The following is a 14,318-nucleotide window of genomic DNA, read 5'->3' on the forward strand; positions in this document are numbered from 1 at the left end:
CAGTCTTGGATTTGTAGTGTTCCCTTGGGAAGCTGATGAGCACAAGCTTTTCCTACATGAAGTCTCCGCTTTGGAAATTCTCCTTGGTAGCCAAAGCTGTAAAAACTCTTTGGTGGATCTCTAAATTAGTTCCATGTTAAGGTTCACTGCACAATCGTTGCAGATTTCTGCTTTGAGATGGTTTAAGAAGTGGCCACTACACATACACACACAACTCTAAAGGTAGGAGGGAAAAATGCAGTTGTTAATGCCCCTTACAATGTGCTCCTCTGTGGTTGAAACCCATCTTGTAAACTGAGACATTTGTATAGAGCCATGGAATGGTTCTGGGTGGAAGAGACCTTTAAGATCATCAAGCCCAAGACTGCTGGGTCACCACTAAACCATGTCCCTCTGCACCACATCTATGGGGCTTTTAAATCCCCTCAGGCATGGTGACCTACCACGTGCCTGAGCAGCCTCTTAGAATCATAGAATCAACCAGGTTGGAAGAGACCTCCAAGATCATCCAGTCCAACCTATCACCCAGCCCTATCCAATCAACTAGACCATGGCACTAAGTGCCTCATCCAGTCTTTTCTTGAACACCTCCAGGGACAGTGACTCCACCACCTCCCTGGGCAGCCCATTCCAATGCAAATCTCTCTCTCTGTGAAGAATTTCCTCCTAACATCTTGCAGGGCTTCCCTCCTTTTGGGAAAGAAATTTGTTCTCCTATCCAGCCTCAGCCTTTCCTGGGTACTTGAGGAACTTTCCTCTTATCCTGTCATTTGTTCTTTATGGGGAGAGCCTGACCCCCACCTCAGTCCAACCTCCTTACAGGGAGTTGATGACAGTGAGAAGGTCTTGCCTGAGCCTCCTTTTCTCCAGGCTCAACAACTTCAGTTCCCTTAGCCACTTCTCACAAGGCTTGTGTTCTAGAGCCTTCACTAGTTTTGTTGTCCTTCTCTTGACCTCCTACAGCAATTCAATGTCCTTGGAATGACTGGCCCAAAACTTCCTGAAGGTGTTCAGAAAAAGAGTGGATGAGGCACTTAGTGCCCTATCCAGTCAACCAGACCATGGCACCATCCAGGCTTTGCTTGAACACCTCCAGGCACAGCCACTCCACCACCTCCCTGGGCAGCCCATTCCAATGCCAATCACTCTCTCTGACAACAACTTCCTAACAACATCCAGCCTAGACCTCCCCTGGCACAACTTGACACTCTGTCCCCTTGTTCTGTTGCTGCTTGCCTGGCATAAGAGGACAACTCCCACCTGGCTACAACCTCCCTTCAGGTAGTTGCAGACAGCAATGAGGTCAGCCCTGAGCCTCCTCTTCTGCAGGCTGCACACCCCCAGCTCCCTCAGCCTCTCCTCATAGGGTTTGTGTTCCAGACCTTTCACCAGCCTTGTCGCCCTTCTCCAAACACCTTCCAGCACCTCAACATCTCTCTTGAATTGAGGAGCCCAGAACTGGACACAGCACTCAAGGTGTGGCCTGAGCAGTGCTGAGTACAAGGGCAGAATAACCTCCCTTGTCCTGCTGGCCACACTGTTCCTGATCCAGGCCAGGATGCCATTGGCTGTCTTGGCTACCTGGGCACACTGCTGGCTCTGTGGTATAGTGAGCCACAACCTGGTCACACAACCAACCCTGCTCCCCTTTTCAGATGTTCACAGCCACATCTCCTGTAGTTCATCTCTGAGTCCTTTGATCCACTGGGGACTTTGCAAACTCACCATTCTCCTCAGCCTTTGAAGGGTAGACACGTTTTTGGGGTGTGATCATAGCTATGGTTTTACACACCATTGAAGTTCAGAGAATGTCTGTACAACCTGTTTAGGTCAGACTTGGGCTCTTTTTGGATCCCAGTTAGACTCAGGTGCAGGATTGCTGGAGCTGAGCAGCTTGAGTCTGCACAGGAGCATTTTGGGTGTCCAAATCCATTTCAAAGCAGGTTGAGGAGGAAGGTACTGAACTAGGGCACCTCTCCTTCACCTGCAGTTTCCATACTTCATGGCCTTGGCCTTCTGCTTCTCAGCTGCTGAATTTCTGCTCTCTTGGAAATGAGATGGTTTGGAAAGGGAAGAGGTGCTTAAGAGTTATTTTACTTCTGATGGAGTTATGGCTCTTCTTAGAGCCCCTTTCCCTCCCTTCCCCAGAGGAGCTGCCACCACTGCAGGCATGAGCTTTGTTGGCTTAGTTTGGGGTGTTCTGTCCTCAGAGTCACTGGTACTTGACATGTTAACTTTTGTCTGCAGCCACTCACTTTCATCTCTCTGATTTTTCAGGCTGCAGGCCACCCTGGATGAACCAACTTGTCCTTTTGGGTCCAGTCCTCCTGCAAAACCACCTCACTCCTCACAGAAGAGCAAGAAGACCAAAGTGCTCTGCAAGCGCTCCCAAGATCAGATGATCATTGTAAGCCTTCCCCTGGGGCATGCTGGGTGGCTTGGAGTTGGGGAAACCAGAAACATGGCTTGAGGTTAACCAATAAGTGTTCTTCCTTAGGTGGAAACCTCAAACCAGCTCACACTGTGGTGACCAGAACAGAGCAGTGATGAATGTGTTTAACATGAGATGAGGACAGGGTAGTAGCTGTGAAATTCGTTGAGATTGTCTCCTTGAGACTAACACTTTATTAGGTTTTAAGATTCAAAAGAGATTTATGGAACATGATATTAAAGAAAACAACTTGCAGGAAGCTCAGCCAAGCCTGCATGGATGCTATAGGAGTGGGTTTGGCTGGATCTTGTTCCTTTCCCATGGCTTCCTGGCCTGCACAGCACTGCGACCACAATTGCAGATGTCAGCCAGGGCAGCCTGGGAGCAGGAATGTGCACCCAAAAGCTGAGCCTCGATGGAGCTCGCTCTGCTAACGAGTTGGTCCCCCTCCAGTAGCTCCACATCTGCCTTCCTGCTGTTGTCCTTGAGTGTGGAGAGCTTGTTTTATAAAATCATAGCATGGTTGAGATGTGGAAAGACATTTTAAGATCATTAAGTCCAACCATGAATCCAGCACTGATATGTCACCACTAAATCATGTCCCTCAGCAACACATCTACACAGCTTTTAAACCCCTTAGGGGATGGTGACTCCACCACTTCCCTGGGCAGTCTGCTCTAGGACTTGACAACCCTTTTGGGGGAGAGGCTGTTCCTCATGTCCAATCTAAACCTCCCCTGGCACAACCCGAGGCTGTTTCCTCTTTTCCTATTGCTTGTTCCTTAGGAGAAGAGACCAATACCCACCTCACTCCAGCCTCCTTTCAGGGACTTGTAGAGAGGGAGAAGGTCTCCAGGCTAAACAACTGCAGGTCCCTCACCCACTCCTCACAAGACCTATGATCTAGATCCTGCACCAGTTTCATGGCCCTTCTCTTGACCTGCTCCAGCCCCTCCATGTCCTTCTTGGAGTGAGAAGCCTGAAACTTACCCTAGGACTTATGGTGCAGCCTAACGAGGGCTGTGTACTGAGGGATAAATTCTGGTCTAGTCCTGCTGGCCACACTATTGCTGATAGAAGCCAGAATGCTTTGAGCTTTCTTGGCCACCTGGGCACACTGCTGACTCATCTTCAGACAGCTACTGACCTCCAGGTTCTTTTATCATGGAATTATAGGATCAACCAGGTTGGAAGAGATCTCCAAGCTCAGCCAGTCCAACCTAGCACCCAGCCCTGGCCAGTCAACCAGACCGTGGCACTAAGTGCCTCAGCCAGGCTTGGCTTCAACACCTCCAGGCATAGCGACTCCTCCACCTCCCTGGGCAGCCCATTCCAATGGCAAATCACTTGCTGGCAAGAACTTCTTCCTAACATCCAACCTAGACCTCCCCTGACACAACTTGACACTGTCCCCTTGTTCTGTTGCTGCTTGCCTGGCAGCAGAGCCCAACCCCACCTGGCTACAGCCTCCCTTCAGGTAGTTGTAGACAGCAATGAGCTCTGCCCTGAGCCTCCTTTTCTCCAGGCTGCACACCCCCAGCTCGTTCAGCCTCTCCTCATAGGGTTTGTGTTCCAGGCCCCTCACCAGCTTCCTTGCCCTTCTCTGGACACCTTCCAGCACCTCAACATCTCTCTTTAACTAGGGGGCCCAGAACTGGACACAGCACTCAAGGTGTGGCCAAGCAGTCTCCAGCCACTTCCCTAAGCCTGCAGCATTGCAGGACATTGTTGTGACCCAGGTGCAGGACCTGGCACTTGGCCTTGTTGAAACTCAGCCCATCAATCCAGCCTGGCCACATCCCTCTCTAGTTCCCTCCCTACCCTCCAGCGGATCAACACTGCAGCCCAACTCGGCGTCGTCTGCAAACATACCGAGGTTGCCCATGTCCAGATCATTGATAAGATATTAGAGAGAACAGGCCCAAACACTGAGCCCTGGGGAACTTTGCTTGCAGCAGCTTGGAGCAGGAGGTGGCCAGATGGTGTCACAGGGGCTGATGTGTCACGTAGCCATCACATGTGTGGATTTCCAGAAAACACACCCTCAGCGATGAGTAAGTTTTCAGTAACCCATTTGTTCTCACTTAGTGGCATGCAGACCTTTTCCAGCCTCTTTCCCAAGGGAACAGGCCCGATGTGATCATTCTGTTTTGCTGCCCTGCCCTTTCAAGCACCTTTTTGAATAGTTTGGATGATTTCTGTCAAATTTGAGACCTCACAGATACACATTTTTGAGTGTTTTGAGAGCTGGTCCCTGTGGAAGGGAGAAACCTGGCTGAGAGGAAAGCAGCAGCGTGTCCTTGGCTGTCATTGCTGCCATAAACACTCTGGCTGGGCAGCCACAAGCACTAATGTGCCTGGCATGGCATGGTACAGCAAGCACCCTGTCCCCTAAGAGGGACAAACTGCAAGTGGGGGGGAGCTCAAACTGGGAGTTGAGCAAAGGGAATCAGCCAGCATAGGGCGGTAAGAGGAGTCCTGACCAAGCTGTTCTCTGCTTCACCTCGCTGCATAGAGAGCAATCTGCTGTTTGCCTGCACAGCTGGCATTTGGTTCATGCTCTTCCCCCTCCCTGTGTACTGCCAGAGCTAAAAATAAGCTTATTTTTAGATAACTGATGAAAAGATTGTACAGAATTTACCTTTTTTGGTGGGTGGTTTTTTTTATGTTGTTCTTCTACATTGTTTCTTCCATGAGAATGTTGCTGATCCATTTGAAGTTTTGTTCCAAATAATACATTGATTTCTCATCACAGAAGGGATGTGGACCTGTTGGAACAAATCTTTAAACTAGAAAAAAAAAAGGAGGGATTCAGACTAGGTGCAAGGAAGAAATTGTTTTCATGAAGGGTGGTGAGACACTGGCCCAGGTTGCCCAGAGGAAGTGGTGGATCACAGGATATTAGGGGTTGGAAGGGACCTAAGGAGATCATCGAATCCAACACCCCTGCCACAGCAGGACCACACAATCCATAGCACAGGTCACAGAGGAACACATCCAGAAAGGCCTTGAAAGGCTCCAGAGAAGGAGACTTCACAACCTCTCTGGGGAGCCTTTGCCAGTGCTCTGGGACCCTTACAGTCAAGAAGTTCCCCCTTGTGTTGAGCTGGAACCTCCTGTGCTGCAGCTTACACCCATTGCTCCTTGTCCTATCCCAGGGAGCAGTGAGCAGAGCCTGTCCCCCCCTGCTCCTAACCCCCATCCCTCAGATGTTTATAAACATTGATTAAATCCCCTCTCAGTCTTCTCTGCTCCAGACTAAACAGCCTCAGGTCCCTCAGCCTCTCCTCACCAGGCAGTGCTCCAGTCCCCTCATCATCCTTGTAGCTCTTTGCTGGACCCTCTCCAGCAGATCCCTGTCCCTCTGAAACTGGGGAGCCCAAAACCGAAGGCAGTACTCAAGATGAGGTCTCAGCAGGGCAGAGCAGAGGGGCAGGAGAACCTCTCCTGGTCTGCTGGACACACTCTGCTTAGAGCACCCCAGGATCTTGGCCACAAGGGCACATTGCTGCCCCATGGATGCTCTCCCCCAGCACTCCCAGGTCCCTTTGCACAGGGCTGCTCTCCAGCAGTCACCTCCCAGCCTGTACTGCTGCAGTTTATTCTTCCTCCCCAGATGCAGGACTCTGCACTTGTCCTTGTTGAACCTCATTTGGTTCCTGTGTGCCCAGCTCTCAGCCTGCCCAGGTCTCTCTGGATGGCCACACAGCCTTCAGCTGGATCAGCCAAGCCTCCCAGCTTGGTGTCATCAGCAAACTTGCTGAGCAGACTCTATCTGTGCCCTCATCAATGTCACTGTGGATGCCCCATCCCTGGAAACATTCCAGGTCAGGTTGGATGTTCCTCTGAGCAGTCTGATCCAACTGAAGCTGTCCCTGCGGACTGCAAGGGGATTTGACTAGATGACCTTTAAAGGGCTCTTCCCACCCACACCATTGCACAGTTCCTTGGTTGTATTCCATGGAGTATTGAATCCTCTCTAATTCAGAATATTCTGCAAATAAGTGAAAGCTCAACCCCCTCTTCATAAATCCAGACAAAAACAAAGGCTCAAGTCTTTGATTATTGTTACTAGAGACAGTTCTTAACCTTGTTCTTTAAACAGAAGATGGCTTTGCACAGCCTCAGCTCTGTGTTTCTCCCTAGGATGCCGGGCAGAAGCATTTTGGTGCTGTGGTTTGCAAGTCGTGTGGCATGATCTACACAGCTGCCAGCCCTGAGGATGAGGCCCAACACATCCAGTACCACGAGAGGTTCCTCGAGGCACTCAGATACGTGGTGAGGACATGGCTGCACTCACAGCTCAGCACAAGGACATGAGATGAGGTGCTGTGTGATACCCAGGGATGATTGAGATGGCTTTGGGCCACACTTTGGCATCCAGAGAGGGAGGTTAAAGGGTCAGTTGGACAGTTCCAGCAGCTGTCCAGCTTCATCACTGTGATGAATGTGATTTAATTCCTGAAATGATGGGCTGGTTCAGATTACAGCTCCATCTGCCAGGATCTGTGCTGAATCCCTTCCTCTCTCTTGCTAAGCTGCTAACTCTTGTTTGTTTGCGTTTTTTTTCCCCCTCCTGTGGCAGGGTTGGAAGAAAGAACGTGTTGTGGCTGAGTTCTGGGATGGGAAAATTGTCTTGATTCTTCCAAGTGACCCAAAATACGCCATCAAGAAGGTTTGTGTTTGTTTGTTTTGGAGGTGAGGTTGTAGATCAGCTTTCTGCTGGCCTAGCTCCCAGAACTACCTCAGTGTGTGGTCATGCACCATTCACCAGTGCTTGGGGTGGGTGGGAGAGCTGAGTGGGGTTGTGGCATAATCTGGGTTGCTGCAGGCAGCCACCTGACATTTCTTAACCCTGCTTCTCGTGCTGGAGCTCTTGTTTTAATATAACCAGCATAACCTCATCCTTTCTGCCCCAAGGACTGGGCTGTGAGGCAGAACACAAGGCCTGTAAGGAGAGGCTGAGGGAGCTGGGGGTGTGCAGCCTGGAGAAGAGGAGGCTCAGGGCTGACCTCATTGCTGTCTGCAGCTCCCTGAAGGGAGGCTGTAGCCAGGTGGGGTTGGTCTCTTCTGCCAGGCAACCAGCAATAGAACAAGGGGACAGAGTATCAAGTTGTACCAGGGCAGGTCTGGGCTGGATGTTAGGAGGAAGTTGTTGTCAGAGAGAGTGATTGGCATTGGAATGGGCTGCCCAGGGAGGTGGTGGAGTTGCTGTCCCTGGAGGTGTTCAAGAAAAGCCTGACTGAGGCACTTAGTGCCATGGTTTAGTTGACTGGATAGGGCTGGGTGCTAGGTTGGACTGGCTGAGCTTGGAGGTCTCTTCCAACCTGCTTGATTCTATGATTTTATGGAATCGAGAAGAAGGTACAGAGGGGTGAAGACAGATTTACAGAAGCTCATCCAGTCCAACTTTTGACCTAGTCTGGAAGGACAACACTAAACTACATCCCTAAGCACCATGGTTAAAACCTGCGCAGCTGGAGCCTGATCTAGTGAAAATATAGGATTATCTGGGGGGGGGGGAAGTTGTGTTTTCAGACAGTTTCATGCTAGAGTTGAAGGACTTTTGTCTTGGTTACTCACACAACACTTTCTGGTCTTGTGTCCTTAGGCAGAAGATGTGCGGGAAATCGTGGATAACGAACTGGGATTCAAGCAAGTTCTTCTGACCTGTCCAGCCAGGGCAAAAATATACCTGTTTGTGTCCAGTGAGAAGATGATTGTTGGGTGCTTAGTGGCTGAACAGATCAAGCAGGTGTGTTACTGACTGCGTGGGAGAGGGTGAAATCACAGGCAAAAAATGGGAGCTGTTGGACAGAACTCTTGGCCTGGCACAGAATGGATGAGACTAAAGCTAAGGAAATCATTTACAAACAGAAAAGGACAAGCTAGAGAGTTAGGCAAAGGGGAACCTCATGAGGTTCAACAAAGGCAAGTATAGGGTCCTGCTTCTGGGAAGGAATAACATCCTGTACCAGGACAGTTTAGGGGTTGATCTGCTGGAGAGCATCTGTGCAGAGAAAGATGCACAGGGACTGGGGAGAATGGAGCAAAGCTGGAGGTGGGGAGATTCAAAGTGGAGGTGAGGAGGAAGTTGTTGAGCATGAGAGTGATGAGAGGTTGGAATGGGTTGCCCAGGGAGGTGGTTGAGTCCCCATAGCTGGAGGTGTTTAAGGCCAGGCTGTGTGAGGCTGTGTGCAGCCTGCTGTAGGGTAGGGTGCCCCTAGGCATGTCGGGGAGTTGGAACTGGCTGCTCCTTGTGGTCCCTTCCAACCCTGACTGATTCTGTGATTCTATTCTATGATTGTATGAACCTCATGAAGTCCAGCAAGAGCGAGTGTAAGGTCCTGCCCCTGGGGAGGAACAACCCTAACCCTGCCCATGGCAGGGGGGTTGGAACTGGCTGATCCTTGTGGTCCCTTCCAACCCTGACAGATTCTCTGATTCTATGAGATCTGCAGGTGCTGGTGGACAAGTTACTCTCAAGTCAGTAATGAGTTCTTGTAGCCCAGAAGGCAAATAATCTCTCACTGGAGGCATTGAGTGTGGCTAGCAGATTAAGGGAGGTTCTCCTCCCCCTCTACTTTGCCAAGAGAAAGCCACATCTGGAATCCTGGGTCCAATTCTGGGCTACCCAGTTCAAGACAGAGAAGGAACTAGTAGAAAAAGCCCAGAGAAGGCTACAAAGATGCTTAGGAAACTGGAGCACCTCTGACAAGAAGGGGAAGGGTAACAGAACTGGAGCTCTTTAGCCTGGAGAAGAGAATCGGTGTCGATCAACAGCTTAGTGCCATGGTCTAGTTGATTGGATGGGGCTGGGGGATAGGTTGGACTGGATGATCTTGGAGGTCTCTTCCAACCTGGTTGATTCTATGATTCTAAAGGGTGGATGTCAGGCAGATGGGGCCAGACACTTTTTGGTGGTGCCCAGTGACAGCACAAGGGCCAGTGTGCTAAAACTGGAGCCCAGGAGCTTTCACCTGAAGATATGGAAAAACTTGTTTCTTGTGAGGGTGCTGGAGCCCTGGACCAGGCTGCCCATAGAGATTATAGAGTCTCCTCTTGAGATTCCAAAGCTGTCTGGGCACTATCTGAGAGAACCTGCTCTGAGTGGCCCTGCTTTAGCAGGGGTGTTGAAATAGATGCCTCCCAGAGGTCCCTTTCAACCCCCATGATGCATTGTGCTGGGATTCTGTGGGAAAAAACCCACTCAATAAAAACAAAAAGGGCAAAACAAAATGAAAACCATGGATGAAAGAAAAGCTTCCACTTTTGCTACAGACTGAGACATTGAATCACAGAATGGCTTTGGTAGGAATGCACTTTAAAGGTCTTCTAGGCCAAGTCCTCTGCAGTGAGCAAGGACATCTTCAATTAGATCAGGTTGCTCAAAGTCCAGTCCAACCTGATGTGGATTGTTTCCAGGGAATGGAGCATTGACTTCTCTGGGCAGCTTGGGCCAGTGCCTCACTGCCCTCAGTGCAAAGAATTTCTTCCTTTTCTTTAGTCTGAATCTCCCTTCTTTGGGTTTAAAACCATCAGCTCTTGTCCTGTCACAACAGGCCCTGCTTGCAAAGTCTGTCAAGGTGAGCTTTTGCTGGCAAGAGTCGGCTAACTTGTGTAGTTCATTTGAGTGCTGCTGTGTTCTGTAAGGGAGCCAAGGACAAGGCTGAGAGCAGGTTTCTCCCGTTTGGAAGAACCAGTTTGATCCCTCTGCTCATCTCCACAGGCTTTCCGTGTGCTGTCAGAGCCAGGAGCAGTGCCATCATCATCTGAACTGGAAGACCTGCAGCAGCAGCAGCAGCAGCAGCAGAGGGCTTGGCGCTGCTCCACGGAGCCAGAACCAGCTGTCTGTGGCATCAGCAGGATCTGGGTCTTGGCCTCATGGCGCAGAAAGGGCATCGCCCGGCGCTTGGTGGATGTTGTCAGGTAGGGAGTGGTCAGGGGATGCCAGGATCCCTTCTCAGCTTCATCCTTGGGAGGGAAAAATGATACAAGTGTTGCAAAGAAACTCAGGGAAAGGGATATGATGACGCCAAGCTGGGAGGCTTGGCTGATCCAGCTGAAGGCTGTGTGGCCATCCAGAGAGACCTGGGCAGGCTGAGAGCTGGGCACACAGGAACCAAATGAGGTTCAACAAGGACAAGTGCAGAGTCCTGCACCTGGGGAGGCAGAACAAACTGCACCAGTACAGGCTGGGAGGTGACTGCTGGAGAGCAGCCCTATGGAGGGGGACCTGGGAGTGCTGGGAGAGAACATCCATGGCACAGCAATGTGCCCTTGTGGCCAAGATCCTGGGGTGCTCTAAGCAGAGTGTGTCCAGCAGATCAAGGGAGGTTCTCCTGCCCCTCTACTCTGCCCTGCTCAGACGTCATCTTGAATACTGTGTTGAGTTTTGGGCCCCCCAGTTTCAGAGAGACAGGGATCTCCTGGAGATGGTCCAGCAAAGAGCTACAAGGATGATGAGGGGACTGGAGCACTGCCTGGTGAGGAGAGGCTGAGAGACCTGAGGCTGTTTAGTCTGGAGCAGAGCAGACTGAGAGGGGATTTAATCAATGTTTATAAACATCTGAGGGCTGGGGGTCAGGAGCAGGGGGGGACAGGCTCTGCTCACTGCTCCCTGGGATAGGACAAGGAGCAATGGGTGTAAGCTGCAGCACAGGAGGTTCCAGCTCAACACAAAGGGGAACTTCTTGACTGTAAGGGTCCCAGAGCACTGGCAAAGGCTGCCCAGAGAGGTTGTGGAGTCTCCTTCCCTGGAGACTTTCCAGGCCTGTCTGTATGTGTTCCTCTGTAATCTGAGCTCTGGTGGGGGAGGTTAGGCTCAATGATCTCCTTGGGTCCCTTCCAACTCCTGACATCCTGTGATCCTGTGATATATTTGTGTCATCAAGCAGGTCTGGAATCGCTACTTCACAGCTGAGGGTGCCTCTATATTCTTTGTGTCTTGATTGCCTTAGAGTTCTCTTCCAAGAAAAATGATTCCCTGTATATTCAACTGAATTTGTGTTAAAAATGTGACACCAGCATGGACCAAACTGTGTCTAACAGGAACACCAAGCTCTGTGGTCTGTGTTTTCCAAGCAGAGTTTGCATGTTGGGGGGAAGGGACAGATTGTTGGGCCCAAACACTTAAGTCTTTCCAGGCAGGAAATTCCAAGCTTTTCAAGCTTGTAGCAATACTTAAAAACTTCCTCTCATCTAATAAGATGGACTTAGAATCATAGAATGAGTCAGGGTTGGAAGGGACCACAAGGAGCAGCCAGTTCCAATCCCCCTGCCATGCCCAGGGACACCCTACCCTAGAGCAGGCTGCACACAGCCTCACACAGCCTGGCCTTAAACACCTCCAGCCATGGGGCCTCAACCTCCTCCCTGGGCAACCCAGTCCAGCCTCTCACCACTCTCCTGCTCAACAACTTCCTCCTCACCTCCACTCTCAAGCTCCCCACCTCCAGCTGTGCTCCACTCCCCTCTGACAGCCTCAAAAGTCCCTCCCCAGCTTTTTTGGAGCCCCTTTTAGATCCTGAAAGGCCACAAGAAGGTCACCTGGGAGCCTCCTCTTCTGCAGCCTGCCCAGCCCCAACTCTTTCAGTCTGTGCTCACAGCAGAGCTGCTGCAGCCCTCTCAGCATCCTCCTGGCCCTGCTCTGGACACACTCCAGCATCTCCACATCCCTCTTGGAATAGAGGCTCCAGAACTGGATGCAGTACTCCAGGTGGGGTCTCAGCAGAGCACAGCAGAGGAGGAGAATCCCCTCCCTGGCCCTGCTGGCCACACTTCTGCTGCTGCAGCCCAGGCTCTGCTTGGCTTTCTGGGCTGCAAGTGCACACTGCTGGCTCCTGTTAAGCTTCTCCTCCAGCAGCACCCCCAAGTCCCTCTGCTCAGGGCTGCTCTCCAGCCACTCACTGCCCAGCCTGCATTTGTGCTTGGAATTGCCTCCACCCAGCTGCAGGACCTTGCACTTGCTCTTGTTAGACCTCATGCGGTTGGCTTGTTCCCAAGCTGCACCACACAGCTTGGTGTCTTCAGACTTGCCTTGAGAGGGAATTTGGTGATCCATGAGACTATAGCAGCACATGAGTTGGAGAGCAGACTGAGAGGCGATTTTCTCTGTGCTGTTCAACACCTGAAGGGTAGGGGGCAGGAGGATGGTGCCAGACTCTTTTCAGTGGTATCAGTGACAGGACAAGGGACAGTAGGCATAAACTGGTATCCAGGAGGTTGTGTCTGAATGTGAGAAGCTTCTTTCCTTTGAGGGTGCCAGAGCCCTGGAGCAGGCTGCCCAGTGAGGCTGTGGATCCTCCTTCACTCCTGGCCAACCTGCTGTTGGTAACTCTGCTTTAGATGATCTCTAGAGCTCTCTTCCAACCCAAATCGTGCTGGGATGCTGAAGGGTGTTTTAGGACATGACTATAAAGCAGGGACTGGTTGGGATGTGCTGATGGTTCCCCACTTTCTCTTCCAGGAGCACCTTCATGTATGGCTGCTACCTGAGCACCACGGAAATTGCCTTCTCCGACCCGACGCCAGACGGCAAATCATTTGCCACGAAATACTGCCAGACCCCCAACTTCCTGGTTTATAATTTCATCTCTAACAATTAATTTGGCTTCATTTACTGCAAGCTGAGGTTCGTTAAAAGCCTGAGAGTTAACTGTGTGTATTTAAAATTAGCATTTGCTAACGTGGCTCAATGCTGTTTTCCTGCTGTTTGTTTTTCTTCCCCTCACGTGTGTGAGCCAGGGGAGTGGGTGTCACTTTGTGTACAGTTGTGTTGTAGTGGAACCTCCTTGGGATTTCAGGTAGGTTTGGGGGTGCCTGAAGCTAAAGTTTATTGTAACTTAATTTCTTTAAGAGTTTTAATTAATATATGTTTTCTCTTTGGGGTGTGGGTACATAATGCTGAGCTCTGCAGTAAAAGAACTTGTCTGGGATAGAAGCTTTAGCACAAGCAGTTGCTACATTGATAGACAGAGAGTAGATGTCTTAAATCAACTGATTTGTGGCAGGATGTCTCCAGCACTCAAGACTTGGACTCTGTGTAAGTGTCGTGTTGCAGGGAAAGGTGTCCCTGGGTTTATCTGCTCAATAAAAGGTGTGAAATGCTGCTGCTGGAGCTTGTTTCCTCCCAGTCTGAGGAATTCACAGAAGGCAGCAAATAGAAGCTGGGGAGCAGGACAAGGATGTGGTTCAACCTTCTTCATCTCCAGCCAGCTATGGGCAAGAGTTATGTATCTCTGTTATCTTGGTCACAAACCTGCTGTTGATTTTATACAATATGACAACCAGAAGCAAAACTTGCACAGAGCATGTAGCTTATCACAGGCTCACAGAATGTCAGGGGCTGGAAAGGACCTCAAAAGATCACCCAGTCCAAGCCCCCTGCCAGAGCACCAGACCACACAGGAATGAGTCCAGGCAGGCACTGAACATCTCCAGAGAGAGACAGACTTCCCAACTCCCCAGGGCAACCTGCTCCAGTGTTCTGTCACCTTCAGTGAAAAAATTCCTCCTCATGTTTAAATCAAACTTCCTATGCCTCAGCTTTCACCCACTGCCCCTTGTCCTGTCATCTGGCATCACCCAGCAGAGCCTGGCTCCAGCCTCCTGGCACTCAGCTTTTACATATCTATAAACATTGATGAAGTCACCTCTCAGTCTCTTCTCCAAGGCAAAGATCCCCAGCTCCTTCAGGCTTTGCTCATAAGAGAGATGTTTAATTCCTTCAGTCGTCCTTGTGGCTCTGTGCTAGACCCTCCCACTTCTACGTCCCTCTTGACCTGGGGGGGGCAGAACTGGACACAATACTCCAGATGTGGCTTCACCAGGGCAGAGTAGAGGGTCAGGAGAACCTCTCTTGACCTCCCAGGAGAGATTGAATGGA

The 14,318-nt window shown here is 50.7% G+C and overlaps 1 protein-coding gene across 6 annotated transcripts in view; it reads left to right on the plus strand.

Moving 5' to 3' along the window:
* Window positions 1–13,541, plus strand: part of ESCO2 (establishment of sister chromatid cohesion N-acetyltransferase 2) — a 38,649-nt gene extending 25,108 nt beyond the window's left edge. For all 6 annotated transcript variants that reach the window (XM_064146584.1, XM_064146579.1, XM_064146578.1 and 3 more), the window contains exons 6-11: window positions 2,278–2,407; window positions 6,578–6,709; window positions 7,017–7,106; window positions 8,043–8,186; window positions 10,161–10,360; window positions 12,900–13,541. In XM_064146584.1, coding sequence (XP_064002654.1) covers window positions 2,278–2,407; window positions 6,578–6,709; window positions 7,017–7,106; window positions 8,043–8,186; window positions 10,161–10,360; window positions 12,900–13,038 — 835 coding nt within the window. In that variant the 3' untranslated portion in view covers window positions 13,039–13,541. The remainder of the gene's footprint in view (window positions 1–2,277; window positions 2,408–6,577; window positions 6,710–7,016; window positions 7,107–8,042; window positions 8,187–10,160; window positions 10,361–12,899) is intronic.
* The last annotated feature ends 777 nt before the right edge of the window (window positions 13,542–14,318 follow it).

This window comes from Pogoniulus pusillus, chromosome 7, assembly GCF_015220805.1.
Source record: "Pogoniulus pusillus isolate bPogPus1 chromosome 7, bPogPus1.pri, whole genome shotgun sequence".
In the NCBI taxonomy this organism is placed as follows: domain Eukaryota; kingdom Metazoa; phylum Chordata; class Aves; order Piciformes; family Lybiidae; genus Pogoniulus; species Pogoniulus pusillus.